This window comes from Aulonocara sp. 'chitande type north' Nkhata Bay, linkage group LG11 (genome assembly GCF_057382095.1).
Source record: "Aulonocara sp. 'chitande type north' Nkhata Bay isolate Kocher_YH1m ecotype deep benthic linkage group LG11, A_spYH_male_GT1.1, whole genome shotgun sequence".
Lineage (NCBI taxonomy): Eukaryota > Metazoa > Chordata > Actinopteri > Cichliformes > Cichlidae > Aulonocara > Aulonocara sp. 'chitande type north' Nkhata Bay.
In genome coordinates this window covers 15,018,582-15,038,653 of record NC_141354.1, presented here as the reverse complement: position 1 = coordinate 15,038,653, position 20,072 = coordinate 15,018,582, and the positions used below count along the sequence as shown (strand labels likewise).

Genomic DNA, 20,072 nt, shown 5'->3' with positions numbered 1-20,072 from the left:
GCTTTAATTGTGGGTCTGTCTATTGTAGGTCACAAGCATCGCATCAATCACTGTACCTGGAGCGACCTGGCATCTCCCGACTTTAAGGAACGAAGGGAAGCTGATCATGAATTATAATTACTGCATTCATTTTCTTCATTAGAGAGAAAAAATGATAAGCAAGCAAATAAAAAACAAAGGACGGAGTTTAATTCAACACTTCTGGCGATACTTCTAGCACTGGTTTGGTTTAAAAGTCACAGTTGGGTTAAATATCAGTTTAATTAGTTTGAACAGGTTAAATGTCATGAGCACTGAGTGAGAATTGTTGCTCAGTTATTGAGAACAAAACAGTAACTTGACAACTGTGTCTCTCTTACTTGCCTGCAACACCTAAAATGATTTCCAGCCATTAAAATTGGTGTTTAATGACCCTAAATTGGACCTTCCAGCCAATCAGTCAACACTGGGTGGGAATAAATGTTCATTGTCCCATTGTTTTGTCTGCAGTTTTTGCACACCAACTCTGGACAGTTGTAGGAGAATCAGGTCAGGACTCGAGTTGTTCTTGCTCTTGTGAAGCAAACGACAGGAGATTGTTCACAGCAGCTGCGCTCTCAGTACTGGAAAGTTTCAGTTTCATTGGTTTGTGAATAGTGCGTGCAGGAAGACAGAGAACCACCAAATGGTCCTTGTAAATTCAACGGGCTGTTAGCTGGGACACTGGACATCAGCCAGGCTTTATACTGCGGAGCTAGCAGATTAAAGAGCGTTTAGTGTTCAAACCAGCTACATCTGACATTTGTGTTCTCGCAAGCACTCTGTGAGGTCTAGGAAAGTTCAGAGCTGTGGTGTTCATGTGAAAACAGCAACACTGTATATGGTCGGGTCACCCATGCCAAAGGAAGCTTTGTGCATACCTTTGTGACACCAACAGCTTTTAACAAAGCAACAGCATTTGATGTCTTGGGCATGTCGGCACTCTGGTGTTTCACATACAGGCAGTCTGAAGAATCTCCAAACACTTTTTGAGCTATGAAAAATATCTTTAAAAAGAGGTAAAAATAGCTCGAGGGTGCTGAGGGAGTTTTCAGAATCAGTGATAATGAAACCTTATTTTAAAATACTACTAGCCATTAGGAAAGCATTGATTACAGCTAATATTGATTATTGCTGCTTTAAAGGAACTAGATGGCATTTAAGATAGGCACTCTGTCACTTTCCTGCTGGTAGTTTGACGAGAAGATCCATACCGCTGTCGTCTGTATTCTAATTTTGGAGCTTATTGAGAAAGCAGTTGATTAGCTTCATGTAGTCAAATACCACCTAGCAGTGCTCCCACAGCTATTAAATTAACATGTTGTATTGTGTTTGATGCATGTACAGATACCATGTGATCTTTTTTTTTCATCTGTTTACGTTTGATGCTCATATTTTCAAACATCAGAGTTTAAAAGAGCAGCTGTCAAGTCTTTTAGTTGCTAAGCTAAGCTAATTAGGCCTACTACATATATATGCTGTGCAAACATGAGGGATTTGTTAATTTTGTCAATTTTGTTAATTATATATAATAGAAATCAACGGTATGCTGCACTTTCATTCAAACATGAATAAACAGATTAGGTTTTCTACCATTACAAAATAACAAAATAAAAGGCATCCCCCAAAAAAAAAATAACAACAACAAAACAAATTTGTGACCTGCAAAATTCTGACAAGAATAAAAACCCAATTTATATTGTGCAGCAACCAAGCAAATCTAAGTATCATGCACAAGATTACAAGCAACATGTGACTGATCTTGAGCAAGGGGGACCATCCAGTACATTTGTCTTAGAGTCCTGGGGATAAGACACGACATTAGTGATGGAGTGGGATCACAACAACGCACTGTAGCCTTGCCTGAAGCCCACGGATGCATGTGACAGACAGGGTATCATGCTCCGAAACCCTCCTTGAAAGGCTTCTGGTGCTGCTGTTCTGGGGATTAAACCAGCCTCATAATGGCCTGTGGGATTTGTGCCACTGCCGGGTGACAGCCGTCGAATTGGGTGGCAGGCAGAGACGAATTGCAACTAGAACACAGCGCTCAATCTATACAGCTGCCAATCAGAGTGAACATCTATTGACCAGGAAGGGGGAGAAAAAGAGATAAGGCAAATACAAAGCTGCTTCAATGACAGGTAGAGCGCTGTTACGTGAAGAAATGAATTCAGACCGTGGACTCGTGTGAATAATCCCATAAATGCTAAATTCCCTAACCATATCCACACCTCTTCCTACGACTGCATCTGCTCTCCACTGCTCTTGTTTTGGGGATTTGCAAGATGTTTTTTTTTTTTTTTTCCACGGGAACTACTTTACATCCTCAACAACTCCATACAGGATCTACAGTTGCCATGGCAATATCCATGGCAGAAAAAGAGAGAGAGTGTAAAAATAAATAAATAAATAAGGGAAAAACTATTCACAGTTGACAGGGAAATAACTGGTTTCATTATATTCAGCCAGCTGATTCTCTCTATCACCAATGACAGGGCGACGGCAGGCGCGGAGAAAGAGCTTGTGTTTGTGCTCGAGCGGTAATAAATTACGACTGGGGTCAGGGCTGCGCGGGCCACGCTCGCTGATTAAATGAGACCAAACTTATATCCCTCTGACATCTCCCAGTCTCTTCTTCGGGAATCTGAAGGTGCAGAGACAAATCCCATAATCCTAATTAAGCATTTTCTCCTTTTGCAGCATGCAAAATGCCTGGCTGTTTACATACCCGAAGCCCTCATTCAACTTCCCTCGCTCAGTTCAAACATGCAGTTTGGGTTAATTCCTGCAAATACTGAAGAGGAAAGTGACGTCACTATAAGCTAGGAAAAGCCACCGAATCGTTAGCGAAGGAAAGAAAAAATATTTCTGGTTTTAAGGGTGGAAAAGTTTAAGCAATGCATCAGAAGACCACAGACTCAGCTTGTGCAGCGTTTGTGTGGGTATTTTTTTTTTTACCTCATATTTGAAGAACTCATTCTCCTCTTCACCGACTCACAGCGGTATCATGGTCAATTGAGCAGGATATTGCAGGAGAGAAAAGCGCAAAAACAGCTGATATTGTGAGTTTCCATGTGTGTTTTTCTCCAAACAGAGAACATTTCAGAAACAAGCAGCACAAAGGAGAAGACACTCTGCACTTTTAAGTCCACAGAAATACCCCCCTGTAGGAACAAAAGGTGAAGTGTATGACCATATGGATGGACATTAAGTAGGCATAATGAATGTGCTCCAGAAAAAATAACTCATTACCGTCTGTCGGATGGCAGCATATTTACAAATGACAAGCAAAATAAGTGAGGTTTATTTTAACCCCATTTAACATTTAGAGGCAAATATAAACAATCAGTGAATGTATTACATGCTGCAAATTAGTTGTAAGCACATATAATAATAACATTTTAATTCAAAATACCACTCAGGCATGTGTTCTGTTTATTGGCACTTCACATTATAAAAATACCCAAGGGTTGTTGTTTTTGTTGTTTTTTTTGTTCTGTTTTTACACAATTATGTAAAACCTAATATTATGAGAGTTTGATTTGAACTTGGAATAGGCTTGGATGCTTATTGTGCGTCAATATGTGCCTTGAAAAAGTATCTTCAGTACAACAAAGTGTGAATGTACCTCAGTTTGTTTCAGTCTGTTTCTGAAGTGAACAATATTAGCATCTTCAATAATATCAAGATATGTTCTACAACTGTATAAAATACATTGCAAACCAAGTGTAAAAGGATTTGCACAATAGGCGACCTCCATATTTGCTGTGGGAACTTGCCAGTGATTTGGGAGAGGCTTTGTGTGTCTGTGTTTCAGTACTGCTGTGAGCCTGTGCTTGGGCTAGTTTAATTGAAGGTAGGCATAGCTGATTGCACTTCTACTCCAGCCTACTTTTTGTCTTCCTAGGGGGGCTGTAGCTCAGGGGATAAAACAGACCATCAACATGTCAGACGGTTGGTGGTTTGACCCCTGGCTGCTCCAATCTGCATAACTTCAAGTAACCCCAAGTTGTTCTCCGATACATCCATTGGAGTATGAAAATATAGAAAGCATGTAAGCATAGAAAAAAGTGCTTGTATAAATGAGTGTTCAGGTATTTAAGTGCTATTTAAGAACCAGTCTACTTACCATTCATACTATGCAACAGGTATGTTGTATAATCCAGAATTAAGGTGGTTTAGATTAAAAACGCGTTGCATGCTCTTCCTCTGTGCAGACCAGGGCCTACATGCTTTAAGGTGAAGGCAGAGCTGGCTTACTCTGCACTAGGTAGTGGGTGTAGGAGGACAACTGCTGATACCTACTGAAGTTGTGAGCACACCAGAGAGTGTAGCTGACCTGTGGGGCAGGTAACCATGATCATGGACTTTGTGTTTTGTCTTCACTGCAAGCTGAACTTTCCCCCTTAAATTTCATGCATCAAATATTGTAACTGGGAACGTTTTATTGTAGTGTTTTTGTCTTTGGTTGTGAACTACTTAGTTAGACATTTACCCCAGAAAGGTCCTGGGTTCGAATCTACTGGCTGGCTGGGGACTTTTTGTGGAGTCTGCATGGTTGATCCATGCTTGTGTGGCTTCTCTTCAGGTCCGCCAGCTTCCTCCCACAGTCCATAAACATCTGGTGTTGTGTGAGATTGGATGATTGTCTGCATCACTGTGTTGGTTCTGTGATAGACCAGTGATCTGTCCAGGGTGTAGCACACCTGTTACCTGTTTACAACTGGAATCCAGCCTTTAATGAGGATATTTACCTCATAATGCACTTTCATCTCGCACATTATTAATGCAGCAAGAACAGCCACAGGATATAGTGGAAAGCTGTTACAAATATCAAATAAAAGTTTCCAAGATTGAGTCTTGTCTCTTTGAGTTTTAAAAACATTTATAAAGGTTTTCCTGTGTATGGCCTCCACATTCCACCAGACGAGTCTCTGTAAGCTGTATTCTTTTAAGAGATATTCCCTCCTTGTGTGTTTTTTAGTGGCGGAGAGACATATTCGTTCAATATTTATCATAGGTAATTAGTTACACTGCAATTTGGTGGCTGCAAAATGTGCTTCACATCATTTTCATGCTCAACTTATCACTCAGTGACCCCGTATGGTTAATGGATGGAAGCATTGGCATCTCTGACATTAGGAGAGACGTGTTTTGGAGTCTTCTCACACCCCCGTTCTCTGCGACCTGCTGGAGCGGGGGGCCGGGAGGAGGAGTTGGCCATCCGACTGGGGTCTGGAGTGTGGGGCCTCCCTGCTGCTGCGGAGTCGGGGCGGTCTGCTTCTCGCCACCGCAGGGAAAAAGGGTAACACCACCTGGGTCTGGGTGCAGTTTCCCCCTCCAGGGGCAAGGGTACCTAGACCCGGTTCTTAGAGTACGCTTGGGGAGTGTGATCGTGTGTACAGTGTCTCTCTATGTCTGTCTCCACGTTGGTTGAGTGTTGAGTAATTGCATATGAGAGCTTGAGGGTGGGAATGGATGTTTGTGTCTGTGTGTGCCTGTATGTCTGTGTCTATATGTCAGGTTGGGTATCAGACGCCACCTCTCTGGGGACATCTCAGGCCCTCCAAGGTATGGAGGCCTATCACCCCCACCACTTCCCCTGCCGGTGGCAGATGCCCTCAGACATCGGTGCGTTGGTGGTTCTTTGTGTCCGGGGGTGGGTGCCCGGGTACACACCGGCTCACTCCTTGGTGCCTGCTTATCGGGGCCTGGAGCTCACTCGGGCCACTTCGGGGGTGGGGTGCCCTCGGCCTCTCGGCCTGGGGCTCGCTCACTCTGGCACAGCTGGCTGCCGGCGGAGCTCACGGGCGCGTCACTGCAACTCCCCCTGGCTTCTGCTCCGCGGCTGCTGAGTGAGCCCTCATCTGGGACTCCTCAGCTCTTTCTGGGACAGTGGCGCGGCTGCCCCTCTGTTGGTCTTCCTTGGTCTCTTGTGTTCTGAGGGCCTCTGGATGTCTGGAGTCTTGATCTCCTCCATACCTGCTTCATGCCCTGGAGGACGGGGCTGTGGCCCCCCACACCATCTAGCAGATCATTACATGAAGGAACCTTTTAAAAACAAGCGCGTCCATGCTCACAGGTGTACACACGGGTGCTCACACAAACGACACCCTTTTTGACTCCTACCTCAAAGCACACTGTACGCTGTCGATCTTACGTGCTGCACAATAATGTTTGATATTTAGTATTTACTGTTATATTCCCATATATCATCGTGATGTTGTTTATTGTATTGCTCTCGTTTTCTTCTGCTTCTGCTTTTTTCTTTCTCAACAGGTGATCCAGGTGATTGATATATGTATTTTTTTTTGGTTTTTTTTGTTTTTTGTCTGCTTATTTAGTTGGTTTTTGGGGGGGTTTTTTGCCCTTTATCCCCGTCCCTCTTCTCCACTGTTTTCCCCCCCTCTTCCTTTCTCCCTTTTCTTTTCCTCATTCAAGTCTGTCCCGTATCTAGCAAGTGAAAATAAATAAATAAATAAATAAATAAATAAAATAAACAATAAAAGATGAATCAAATAGACCATTACAGCAAGGCTGGGATGGTCAATTTGGTAAAGTAAATCCATTGGGCATCCTCGCCTTTAGACAATAATTCTGATGGCAAAAGAACCAAACGGGACAGGCAGAAAACAAAAATGTTTCATCATATGATATCAGTGATCATTCAGAATCTGTATTGATGTGCAATGACATTTCCTTCTAAAAAGACTAGTGGATCAAAGCCATAGAGGCAAAAAGCCCCCACAGCATAGCAGAGGCACCATCTCAAATCACTGTAGAGGTCAAGGGTTCCGGTTTTAAAATGTGCTAAAGGCTTACAGTGTGTTAAACACAATTTATTGAGTTCATGTACTAAAGGGTTACTGACAAACAAGTTAGTTCCAGGAACACATCATTTGGCTTTGAATGTGACCCCGTCATGCCCTGTTAACTCTTAAAAGAGTACATATTTTAGCACCCATATTGGCTTATCAACTCAGCCGGCCGTTAATGATTATAATGATTTATATTGCTGTGGAGTAACGTAGAAGCACATCACCAGTTTGGCTCTCCTGCACTTCCACTCTATTGCCCTTGAGCCCTGCCGTGACTACATGATTTAGTCCAAACTGTTTTCCACTACAATCAAAACACTGTCACTTTAAATACCATCTGAACCTCTGTCACTGCACTCTGCAGGGGTCAGCGATGCCACACGATCCGAATGGATCTGTTGAGGGCATTTTCAAGTTTTATCATTTGCTCACACACCTCAGGGTTTGGGGACACAGAAGGTTGCCCCCACCCTCCCCCGGCCAGTCAGCCCCTCAAGGACAACGTCACCCAACAGGGGAAGCTTCAGAATTACAAACGATGCAGATTCAGGAGACACCGCTTCAAAAATCCAATCAATACCTGCTAGGAAGAAATGCCGCACATCACAGGACGCATCAATCACAAGCACAGCTGTGCCTGTCAAAGTGGCAGATACCTTAATTAATAAATATCAACTGAGCCTTCTGTTATGAATTAATATTTCCCCATCCTGCCTGCATGTCAGGGAAACATGTTATGATTTGGGGAAGAAATCATTTCCGGCTCGAGTGTCGCTGTTCCAATAAGCGTTTATTACGTTGGTTGACTTGTAATTATTGTTAATGACACTGTGCGGATGACAAGCAGGAGCACTACAAGTTATTACTCGACCAGGCGAGGCTGATGACAAGTTTAATAACATCATCCGCTGAATTAGATGATGCTGTTTAACCACAGGTCGAGGAAGAACAACAGAGAGCGCAGGCAGATAGAGCCGCAGTGTCATTATGATACACTGAACCGCACGCTGACAAGTCTCTTTATTACATGAAGCAAGAAGAGCCAATCATTCAGCGTCCCTGTTGCTGGGGTGGAGTGGACACCGGCGACAAGCTCCACAAATGAGCTGCGCTTTTTATGACTTCACAAGTAAGTACCGAGATAATGTGACACCTCTGCAGAGGATCAACACCAGAAACAGCTTACAGTTACATTTGAGGCGTTTAGCTGACGCTCTCACGCAGAGGGATTTAGCAGATGTTAAGGTTTCTGAGTTTAACTCGAGGACACTTCACGGGACTTTAGATGCCGACAGACATGCTGGATGCGCCGTCAACCTATAAGTGAGGTTTTGGCTAAGGATGAAACCTTCTTAATGGCTGAAGAGTAGAGGAAAGCCTGCCCCCCCCCCCCCCCCCCCCCTAAATATGTTCCTGTCTCGTGAAAACTGAGGCGAGTTAGTTCGGGAGGCCGGATTTACAGTGCTGTCGTGAATGCACCACGTAGGTAAGCGCGGTGTCTTTTGAAGCAGGTGGAGGAGGATGCCTCGCGTGTCAACAAGCACACCTCGATCACCAAACTAAAACCAACTGGAATTTAGTATTTGCCCAGATGTCTAATGTATTAAAAGCTGCAAAAGTCACCATAACTGTCGCCTTCACTGTACTGTGTGCACAATATATTTATTAATTCGTCATCATTGACAGTTTGGTGGCAAGCAACCTAAACCAGGGGTGTCAAACTCAAATACACAGTGGGCCAAAATTCAAAACTAGAACAAAGTCGCGGGCTAACGTTAATATTTATTGAAATATATTTATTCCTCCAGATATAAGAATGAATCTTTTCTTATGGACTCAAACATGTTTTGCTGAAAAACTGAATATGGAACAAGCAAAGCTTAATACTAAACAATATATATATTAGCTGTATAATACCAGTAGGCCAGCTCTAATAGTAATTTGGTATGGCTTCGCGGGCCAAATGTAATTAGGCTGCGGGCCAAATTTGGCCCGCGGGCCAGAGTTTGACACCTATGACCTAAACAATATACCTGTTTAGGATGTGTGTAGGTAAGAATATGGCTGAAATGTCATCTTAGTGACCTTACCTTAATCTCAATAGATATTGCCTCACAGACCTGCCAGCCTGGCTGTAAGACTCCATTTTAATTAACTTTTCTCCCCCCCCCAAACTAAGGACTCGATGGAAAGCAGTATTGATACCAAGTGGTTTATCCTGTTGAAACAAGTAACTAGGAATAGAGTTTATAATCAGGTACAGCGAAGTGATGCCCAGAGGGCAGCAACGAGTATGTGCTTTGTATGATGTGGTCAGGTAGGTTCAATAAGATCATCGATTTCCTTTTGCCTCAGTGGTCACACGAAGAACTCCAATCCCTCTGCCTGAGTTCAGTAATTATTGACCAGGTCTTGAAAATGCTGGTCAGGAAAATGTTGCTCTGTTTCCATGATAAGATCAATGGATGGATAAAGCTTTTAAAAAAAGCACCAAAAAAAGGAATAGGGGTTGGAATTGTTTTTTTGTTTTTTTTAATGTGACAGTCAACTTAAAGGGAACTGATTACTCTTATTTCCAGGGTAGCTTTGCATGATTCACAGTTCAAAATAATCTTGCAGTATCTCATCTTGTGCCTTTGTGTAGTCCTTACTGCACTTACACTTCCTTTCATCTGATTGGACACACCTCCTAAACAGAAGGTCAGGCCAGCAGGTGGGTGGGGCTTTGTGCCTACAGGCAGAGCTGCATGCCTGAGATGACCAAATTAGGACCGTCTGCTCTCAATGACATCACACAGAGCCAGGGGTAGAAATAAAAAACTGAAACATATTGTTTAGAGCAGAATGAAGCCTGATCATCAACTTTAGCTCAGGGTAATATGAGCAGTCACCACTGCAACATGTATCAAAAGAATGGGCACAAATTTATCCTTGAGGGTTACATGTGACCGTTGCTTAGCTTTGTTGATATTATTTCTATTTCTGCTTGGAAGGTTTTAATCATAAGAATATACACCAGACATACATATCGATATGTATATTTATAAGCATTGCATCAGCCTGAACTTGTTAGGTCACTATTTGTTATGTAGATGTGGAAGTTCTCATGTTTTGCACAGTGTGTAATATGTGCTGGCTGATTGATATTAACATTTATTTATTCAGTGTGCATGACAAGAAATAAGAAAAGTCTTCTTTAACACTGTGGATTATAAAGTAAGTTCTTTTAAGACCCAACAATCAGAAACATAACTGATTTATCAACTTTTATTTTTTCCTGAATAAAATTCAAAACCACTGAACTTTTTCCCTTGTTGGTAATTTCTCTAATCAAATCATTTGTTTTTTCTTTGGCAACACTCATCATCAAATACAGAATGTCATCCAGCATATATGACAGATTCTCAGCCTTGTCATTTGGCACACCTGCAGTGCTGCCCTGAAAACTCAACAAGCAAAATAATCTTTGCTACAAGCCCGATTTCACTTGTGGGACTTCTAAAAATAAACTCATGCTAATTGCAGTCATTGTAGAAGAAAGGCAGAGCATGGCGCGTTGTGCAATTTCACTTTAGGAAAACAAATGTCTACTTTTTGTGAGTGCGGTGAGAAAGAGGAGGGTTGGGAGGGCAAGTCATGTAACTGGCATTTCATTTAACGCTCAGCTTTCACTGATATTTCTGTTGCAGTTCTGTTTACATGAAAAAATGTCGTTTTCCCACCACGTGCGCCAACACGAGGCGAACCCACTGATAATTGGTTCCACCTGCTTAATGTTTGAACTGCGGATGAAAAGCATGTGGCAAAAACAACTCAAAGTACTGCGGAATTAGTTTGTACTTTCAAGCAGAGCTCCGTTCTCACATATTAATAGTCTGCACAAAAACATTCTGTACAAAAACCAATCATCTTTGTACAGTGAAACTGAAATTGCAATTTCCATCAAAAACAAAAGACAGCTCGACTGCGATAACAGACGAAGGAGACGGAGAAGATGTTGAGATGCAAGAGTTTTTATTTAAATCAAAACCAAGTGTTCAAAGTTAATTCTGTGTCTGGGGTGGTTCTAGACATAAAAAACAACAACAAATAAATTCAGAGGAAAAAAAAAAAAATGAAAATGAAGGCTGCTCCTGTGGGCATCATTAAGGTGGGTTTGCATCTCTCTTGCTCCTTCTGTCTCTCCTCTAGTTGTGGCCTTGGAGAGCCTCTGCCATGAACAGCTTCCCGAGGTTCTGCGAGGTGAATTCCTTCACATTCTGGCAGTAGTTGTTAATTTGCCCTGTTGGAGTGTAACCACATGCATCCACACGCCCCCATACAAAAGACACAAACACGCGCCCACAGAAACGTACAGACAAACACGCACGCACACACATGTACACAGACGGTGCACGCAACCAGGCGGGGGTGGGAGAGAAAACAGCAGCACAGCAAAACAGTGAATTAGTGTGGAGTCGGAGTAAACGGAAGGATCAGAATGTTGTCGGGAGGCGGAGGAGAGCTGAACAGCGTGAGACGGCGGCGGGGAAAAGGGGCGGTCGAGATGGAGATTGAGTCAATAAACTTTAAATTAATGTAATTTCGAGATAATGGCGGAGATAATTACAAAACAGAACCTGAGCTCCTGTGAGGGGAGCAGAGGCGGCTGATGGAGTTTGGAGGGAGGGGTGAGGGGGGTGGAGAGGGAGCTCTACAGTGGTCATGGAGAGTCATGACTATACTCGGAGGATGTGTGAGTGTGTGTTTGCGTGCATACCTGCAATGAGCAGCGTGTCCATGCGTGGTGGCGGCTGGGGGGGCTTGAATAGTTTGCTGATGTCCTCTTCAGGCAGCGGGGGCTCCCCTCTGCTCTGGCGCTGGGCGTTCTCTTGCTGCCGCCTCTGGAGGTACTGTGGAGGGAGCGATGCAGAGACAGAGAGGCGTGGCATTAGTGACGGCAGACACGGGAGAGGAGAGGATGAAAATAAAAGATAGATTGCGAATGGAAAAAGTGGGTTGGGAATTGAGGGAAGAAATCAAAAAAGTGGACAGAAAGGGAGAACGGGATGGGCCGGAGATGACGAGGACAGGATGAGAACATAAAGAGAGGGGAAACAGAGAAAGAGGAGGAGTGGGAGTAGCAAAAGTTAAAGAAAAAACAAGTGAAGTGAGAACAAGGAAAATGCAAAGTAACACAGAGACAGAAATAAAAGAGGAGAGCACAAAGTAAGAGAGACGATGCAAACAGTAAGAGGTGAGTGAGATGTAGAGAAACATAGTGATGAGAGATGAGATGTAAGAGACAGAGAGTAACAGAAGAGTTATAAGTGCTGACAGGGATGGAGTGATTTGTCGGGGGCTGACAGTCAGTAAATAAGTGAGGTGCTGGGTCTCTGGAGATCCTAAAAGCCTTCTTAATTTGGCAAGATGGAGGAGAGAGAGACAGACACACAGGTGGAAGAAGTGGTTGTGTCAAGGAAAGGAATAAAAAGTGAGTGGGAGCAGTGACTTCAACCACATCCCACAACGCACCTGTATGGTTGATTGAAGCTGAAAAAATTGCTAAGATAAACAATATGAATATGAAAATGAAAAATATAACTATTTGTTTAAATAAAACTTCTCTGCCACTGCACCGCAGCATGACTGTGTAATCAAAATGCTAATGCATAATTGTATGCAAATTCTAGAAACAACTCTTTTTTTCTTATGCTCCAACTTACTCAGTATTCCATATAGATATACAATGCCTTAAAAAGTAATTTTTCCTACCAAGAAAAAAAAAAGTGTGGCACAAGAACAAGCAACCCTTGCTAAGACTGCCACGCCCCCAACCACCCAGTTTTTCTGTACAAACTGCTCAATCTCTGTCAAGTTCTATGTGATGTGTGTGGGAACAGCCGTCCTACTACAAAGCCTGAACTGAAATGGGGTCTAGACTACTGTGTATCTTTGACTTCATGTTTGAGCTTGATGTCTTGGTAGAAAATAATCCTATCCCAGCAGTTCTTTTACAGCCTACAGACAGATTTCTCTGAATTTTATTTTTCCTATAGTCATTTTACCCTCAACCTTCACAAGCTTTCCAAAGCACCACTACAGCAAAACTGCTGGAACCACTGTGCTCCCAGCTGGGGAACATGCCTTTCTGGCATTGTGCTGCTTTCCTGAGTAAAGCTTCATTATGACAGCCCAATATTTTCATTTTTGGTATAATAAGTAGAGGTCCGCACAGACCAGGATCAAATTCTACTTATTATAAACCACATTATGCTCTCAGTAGATATGATGGCTTCTTTTCCTGCCACGAGTGCAGAGTTTGTCAGAAAATATGTCTGACAATGAATATCATGAGGCGAGCTCATTTCCAGAGCACAATGTTTGTGTGTGCAAAATAGATGCTCTTAAACACAATTAAGGAATTGGTTTTTATTTACCCACAGAGATCGAATATAATAATTTAATATTTGGAGTCTGGCAGCGTACAGAATATTTTACTGTTGCTCCATGTGGTGAAATGGGACTCTTAATTATGTCCACAAATTAATCTTTGAAGCATGTAAATGAATTTTGGATTGACCTTCAATGAATTTACAGTTGTTCTCCGGAGAATATTGTGGCTTGTTAGCTGAGAATCGTCTTTCTGCTTGTGTCAGTGCTCTCGTTCTCTTCAGCTTAGGCCTAATTATCTTCTCGTCCCGTCAGCTAAGGTCCATCTTTGAGGGTTTTTTTTTTTTTTTTAAATATATATAAAAATAAATAAATTATTCTGGCATGCTTTTACATGCTCTGCATTTCCAGTGGGCTCCATCAACCTCCACGTCTCATTACTGTTGCTTCACCATGCGCTTTATCTGGTCTCATCTGACTTTCGCCAACCTAACCGAGAGGTCAAAGGTCATTTTTACCAAAGACGCCCCCCTAAGCCCCAATGGGCTTCATTTTCATTTTGAGCATATTTTGCTTCCAAATGCAGTCTCTCTTAAATTTAGCTGAATGTGTTTGCTTTCTGTTAAATTTTTACAAAATCATTACATGGCTATAACATAACGTTAAACCTTTTAATCGGAGCCCTTTCGTTTCTATCGTTAACCATAAATGACAATTCCTCAGTTCATATGATTACCACACTGCGCCATACCTAACCTCCTTTAAAAGTGCGCCTCGCTTTCAACAGATGTAGGGAAAAAAGAGAAAATGAATGAATTGAAAGAAGTGAGATGTACATTTCCTGTTACAAAGACTAACTTGGCTGCAGACTGTTCCTGGGAACCTGATATTTACTGAATTCAGAGGGCTATAAATGAAAAATGGAGCCCTCTCAGCAGAACGCCTTTTTACAACTTTCTATGATGATTAATAAGGTTCCATTTGTCCGGGAAGCAGCAGGGTCAATAGCACGAGATTACATGGAGCAAATACTGCAGATGTCTGAAAGGTTTTAACAGCGGCGCGCTTTCTCCTTCTCTGTGCGTTATTTGTTCATTGTCGAGACTCATGTGAAACGTGAAAAAAGGTGACACCATTAAAGGCCCCATCTGTGTGATATTGTGTATGACGAGAGTCTGGGTATAGGGGTGTACAGGGCTTCGGGGAGCTGGAGATGATGGGGAGGTCAGTGTGGGGAGGATGATGGATCATAATGGCTGCAGTGTGGGTGAATAGCCCGGGGATACGTGGGGATAAATCTAGGAGTGCGTTTTCGTTGTGTGCGTACTGAGGACGAGCTGTGGTCACCGATGCACGATTGTTGTGAGGTCTGCCTAATGACTGTGAACTTGGCTCTGGCTTTTTCTTCTGTCGGCCAAGATGCTGATGAGTCAGCCCCAATCGCCATTAATACCTCAGACATTTTCTCATTTCCACTTGCTGAAAATAATGACAAAATAGCGCGACCGGTTTTACCGTGGGTGTACGTTTGCGCGCACATTAGTGAGTCACCTGTGCCTCCGCTCTTCCACTTTCCCAAGCAGCGCGCCCGTGAGAGTCGCTGACTGTTAGCAATAGCATGTTTTGCCGGATGTTTATGATGCATCTGGACGAGGTTGTAGCTGCAGATGGTATGAGGCTCACTCTGTGTGTGTCTGTGTGCAAGTGCGTTTCGTTCTGGTTTGCTTCGTGCCTCCAGTTTGTGCTTGGAGGTGGTGTGTGCATCTGTGAGCCTTTACACACACAGTACATTTGTCACAGTGCGCTTGTGTTTTGCAAAACGCTTTTAAATGAAGTCTGAGTTCGTGATGTGTCTCGCTGTTACAGACAACAAATATAAACAGAGGATTTTCACTTCAGATGAAAGGCTCAGTTTACTAATGCCAGCTTTCGCTTTATATGTATCAGCTTTCCATAACCTCTGAACCTGCTTTTCTTAAGTACCTAAAGAGAAATATTGCTGTGACTGTATTACAGTGAGTAAGGACATTACCTCTTCCTTGACAGGAGGAGGATGAGGATGACGGTGCCTGAAATTGAAAATTTGCTGATCTACAGCAGTAACTGAAATGAGGTGACTGATGATAACACTATGACAGATATTGCAAAATTAACATTAGTCATTCTCTAATTGGTGCAAACTCAAGACAAGAGAAATCACTTTCAAACTGATCTCGGTGCCTCTGCTTGAATCTACTTGTGACACGAGTTTCATCTTTTATTCTTCATCTTTTTGTCCCCCTGCTTTCTGTGTCTGAACCTCTACAATGACAGCTGCATCACGTGCACGAGAATCTGCTGTGTTTTTTCACACAGGGATGAAAGTCAGCGTGAACATGACTCAAAATCACACTCAGCAACACAACTGAACTTTACCAGATCCAACCGGAAGATCCTGCGCTTTCAATCAAAATTATTTTGAGCCGACTTAACATGAATATGGTAGCGTTTCTTGCTTGATCCCTCCTCAGAACCTAGGACACGTATTTAACATTTTTACATTGTAGTTCCTGCTTTGACTCCTCAGTATGTACACGTATAAGCCTACAGGACCATATTCCTACATGTGCGTGTGTGGGGGTGTGTTTGATACCTGGTGCTTTTGCTGCTTGCCTGCTGTGATTATAGCTGCAATTGGTTGTGCCCATGATGACAGAAATCTACCTGCTGTTTTCCTGCTGAGACTGTGGCTGTAGGTGCATCTGTTTCTCTGTGTGTGTGTGTGTGTGTGTGTGTGTGTGTGTGTGTGTGTGTGTGTGTGTGTGTGTGTGTGTGTGTGTGTGTGTGAGACGGTGCATTCATGCATTCAAGAGTTACCTGGTGCTTCTGCTGCTGCTGCTTGCTCAGGTTGCGGCTGTAGGTGTTATATTTGACAATGTCTTGGCTCATGTCATCCACTCTGTCCATCAGGAGCTGAAGGCTCTTCTCCAAGTGGTTGCTGGAACAAAATTGACAGTGTGTCACTCAAACAGGTTTTTGTACTGTCAACAGCACTTGTGAACCTCAGTGAAATGTTTTTACCTTTTTACAAAAAAATCTCTTTAAATTAACAGCTCACACTAATCCATATTTAATTTCAACTTTTAGTTGTAACCTCTTAGTTATGTGCGATAAGTATGAAGGCTCAAAACAAAACAAAGGGAAAGACCTCAGAAAGCATCAGTATACTGGCACTGGCGTGTTTAACTGGCTTGGTTGGTGTGGAGAATCACAGGACTGACAAACTGCAAGTACGAGGAGACGGCTCTTCAGTAAGTTTACACATATCTCACACATAATAGGCTCCTCATTGTTGCTGCTCCTTCTAAATGTAATGTGATATGCAACATCGCCTTTATTGTTATGAGCTGTACAGATATGCTAGAGAATTTAGCTCCTGCTCCTTACTAGCTTTGTGTTTGACACCTGCTCATTGCAAGAAGAACACTTCAAATAAGACAGTGCCACTGACAAAACTATCAAGTTGGGCTAAGTTATGACTGACTGGGTGAAAGACTTGTTGCTTCATTTGGCCTTAGGAGGAATTTGCTGTTCCAGTGTCTTGCTCCGGTACACTTTGACAGGTGGAGCCAAGGAAATGTTCCCCTGTGGATGACCTGAGCAGCCTCCTGAGCTGAGATCCAATGCAATTCAATTCTATTCAATTTATACAGTGCCAAATCAAAACAGCAGTTACCTCGAGGCGCTTCATATTGTAAAGTAAAGACCTATGAGCAGGCATTTAGCAGCAGTGGGAAGGAAAAACTCCCTTTTAACAGGAAGAAACCTTTGACAGAACCAGGTTAAGGGAGAGGCAGGCATCAGGTGAGGAGAGGAAGACAGGACAAAAGACACACTGTGGAAGAGAGGCAGAGCTTCACTAATGATTAAATGCAGTGATTTATAAACACAGAGTGAAAAAAGGTAGGCGAAGAAGTAACACTCATTGTATCACTGGAAGCTCCCAGCAGCCTAGGCCTATTGCAGCATAACTACACTATTCCCATCTAGAATTGACCACTATGAATCTAAAACTTTCCAAGCTTTGAGAAGTCAAGGTCTTTGTATCCATCCAGACTTAATCTTTGACCTTTCACCGCCTACTAAATTTGTTGCTCTTGAGACCCATGACCTGAAAGTCACCTGTGATCCCAGGTTTGGTCAGTACTTGGTACAGGTCCTGTGGACCTTACTTCATGCCCCTCTCCTACACATTTCTGTGATGTCGTCACATCCTTCATGTTTTTCCAATGCTGCCATGCTGACAAGACTCAAAACAGAGCGCCACCAGCATTCCACTTCCCTCTCGTCCCATGAGCTCCATTTTTAACAGGATGTCTTGCTACCGCTTAAGTTCAACCTTCACAAGACTGCAGAGCTCTACTTCAAGTTGTATCCCTCTTGTACTTCCCTCTGTGGAGTTGTATTGTTTCATTTACGAATGTTTGGGTGCTACATAATGCAGTATGTACTGTGGGAAAACAGATTCGTAGTGTTTATTTAAATGACAGCTATACCCGTAAGAACTGCCAAAACCGTGTATGTTTTGGCAGTGTGCATACTTGTGCTGATGTAACTGTTGTGCGTTTGTATAAATATGTTAGTGTGTGGGAAGACTGGAGCGTGCTTTGAATGGTTTTAGTTACATTCCTCTCTGCTCTGAGTTTTATTAACAATTTCTAAAGGAATCAATATTTGTCTCTCAGCCCGTCACAATCTGTTTATTTTGTTGAAAGCCAAGAAAAAGAGATTACCGTCTCAACTTAAATTTGAGCCTAAACCCACTTAAACTCACTATATCTGCACTGACACCACAGAAACAATCTCCACTGTAACCATAATTGACCTGAGCCACATACATTTCCCATGACAATTTGTGCATATTTATTTCATATTCAACTCTTCAGCTTTCTGTAGTTCAAATGAAACCCACTCAGTCATGTCGGAGTATTCTGATCCCTTTACTTGTGCAGTTTATAAAATACCCGGTGTTTTCTTTTAGACTTGTTTGGAGCCCTGCCCAGTTATTTCAGATTTTGACTTTTCAGGTCAGAGAATCTTTTTCTTCAACTTCTCAGAGTTTTTTTAAATGCAGTTTGACCAACTCCAACAAGGCTGTCTTGTGCCTTTTACTCAGTTGGTCTCCATCTACCTACTCTAGCACAGAGGTCTAAATTGAGGGTTGCTGAATGGGCTGTCCTTTTAGCAGGCTTTCCCATTTCGCCAAAGGATTTCTAAACTAGCTGTTGTGACTGCTGGGTTTTGGTCACCACTACGACCAAGGACTGGCTGACTCGGTAACTCAGTTTGAAACCACCAGGTCATATTAGGAGTACTGGTGTATTCACAATTACAGAGGTCACTACGCTCTAAGCAACACTTAAAGATTTAGAAATGGTTTTGTGCTGTTGCCTTGATCCGTGTCTGGGTGGGCATCTGCAGAGAGTTAGACTTAATGGCTTGTCGTGACACGTACTGTGAATTGTGACTCTCTTAATACAGAGATGTTTTTATAGCAGCCCCTTGTCTGCAATACAACTCCGCCATTTTTGGTGAGCACATAAAAACCCCTCGAACCATTCGCAGAAGCTAAGGCCTCTTGATGGCTTTAACAGAGGGATCATCACACATAACATCTCCCCAATCGAGCCTTCGCTCCAATGGATTCCGGTACATGTTCATAATACATTTTTTTTATTTTACTGACTGCCCTTAAAGCAAGTCTGGTTCTGGCCTCGAAGTACATTTCATATCATATGTTGACCTGAATTTGCAGTCCTAGATACCCTTTCATTGTTCAAAAAGTTAACACATTATTCTAAAGGTTGCCGTGCTTGCGCCAGGCCCTCTTGGTCGTGACCTGCCTGAGGAGACCTGGTTTGAAAAATCCATAATAATCTCCTCACTTCTTAAAAACATATTTATAAACTTGCATTTATGTGATGTTGTTAGGTGATGTCTTTCACAGTCCATTACTGGCTACCACCTTGTTTTATTTAGTCGTTTGTGCTTCCTTTGACTTTAATCTTCCGCTTGTATTTATCATTTATTCTCATCATCTGTTATGCATTTTGCATCCTTATTCTTGCTAATTTAATTCTACCAAAGCTTTAACTTAATTGCATCCATTTCTTCTGGCTCTAATGTTTGGCCGTCTGATTTTACCTTCTGAGTATTATTTGGTTTGTTTGCCAAAGCACTTTGTAAACTCGGTTTGTAAAGAGGGGCTATAATTTGTATGGCTTACATAAAGCAATAAATGTGCATAAAGTGGTTTTGAATTTTTGTCTGGAGTAATTGCATACTGAGGAAAAGTTTCTCCTGTCACGGCGCTGCTTTGCAAGCAACAGATGACATAAAATTACAGTCCAACACTAAAAATACTGTAGTTCTCATATTTGAAAATTTACAGTTTCACTGCTGCATGCAAGCTCCGTTTTCAGGTTTTATATTAAAGCATGAGCAACATACAGAACAATATATCAGGTCTGCGGCTACAGTGCACACCAGAACAGAAACTACAGGACAATAAGTATTTGCATAAAGTTAAGCAGTAATACATTTTGGAAATTTATGCACATTCTAAAGACTCATCGTGATCATCTTGGTTTACCATCGCCTTCCATTAACTGCAAACACCTTAATTATATTTACATGAAAATATGCACACACCGAGAGAAAATTAATGCAACTAACCACAGGCATGCTGATAATTATATGAACAGTGCTGACAATGATTTATAGTGCTATTCTCACATGCCTTAACTATCTGTGACACTATCCGTATTATACTGTTGCATCTGCATGAGGCGTGCGTTAATATAAGCGATTAGATAATCTACT

General features: G+C 42.4%; 1 protein-coding gene across 1 annotated transcript in view; it reads right to left on the bottom strand.

Annotated features, from left to right (window-relative positions):
- Positions 1-10,836: 10,836 nt before the first annotated feature.
- LOC147318683 (eukaryotic translation initiation factor 3 subunit H) overlaps positions 10,837-20,072 on the bottom strand; it is a 60,532-nt gene continuing 51,296 nt past the window's right edge. The window contains exons 6-8 of the mRNA XM_086310754.1: positions 16,068-16,188; positions 11,599-11,731; positions 10,837-11,121 (exon numbers count right to left, since the gene is read on the bottom strand). Of these exons, the coding sequence (XP_086166880.1) occupies positions 11,027-11,121; positions 11,599-11,731; positions 16,068-16,188 (349 nt within the window). The 3' untranslated portion in view covers positions 10,837-11,026. The remainder of the gene's footprint in view (positions 11,122-11,598; positions 11,732-16,067; positions 16,189-20,072) is intronic.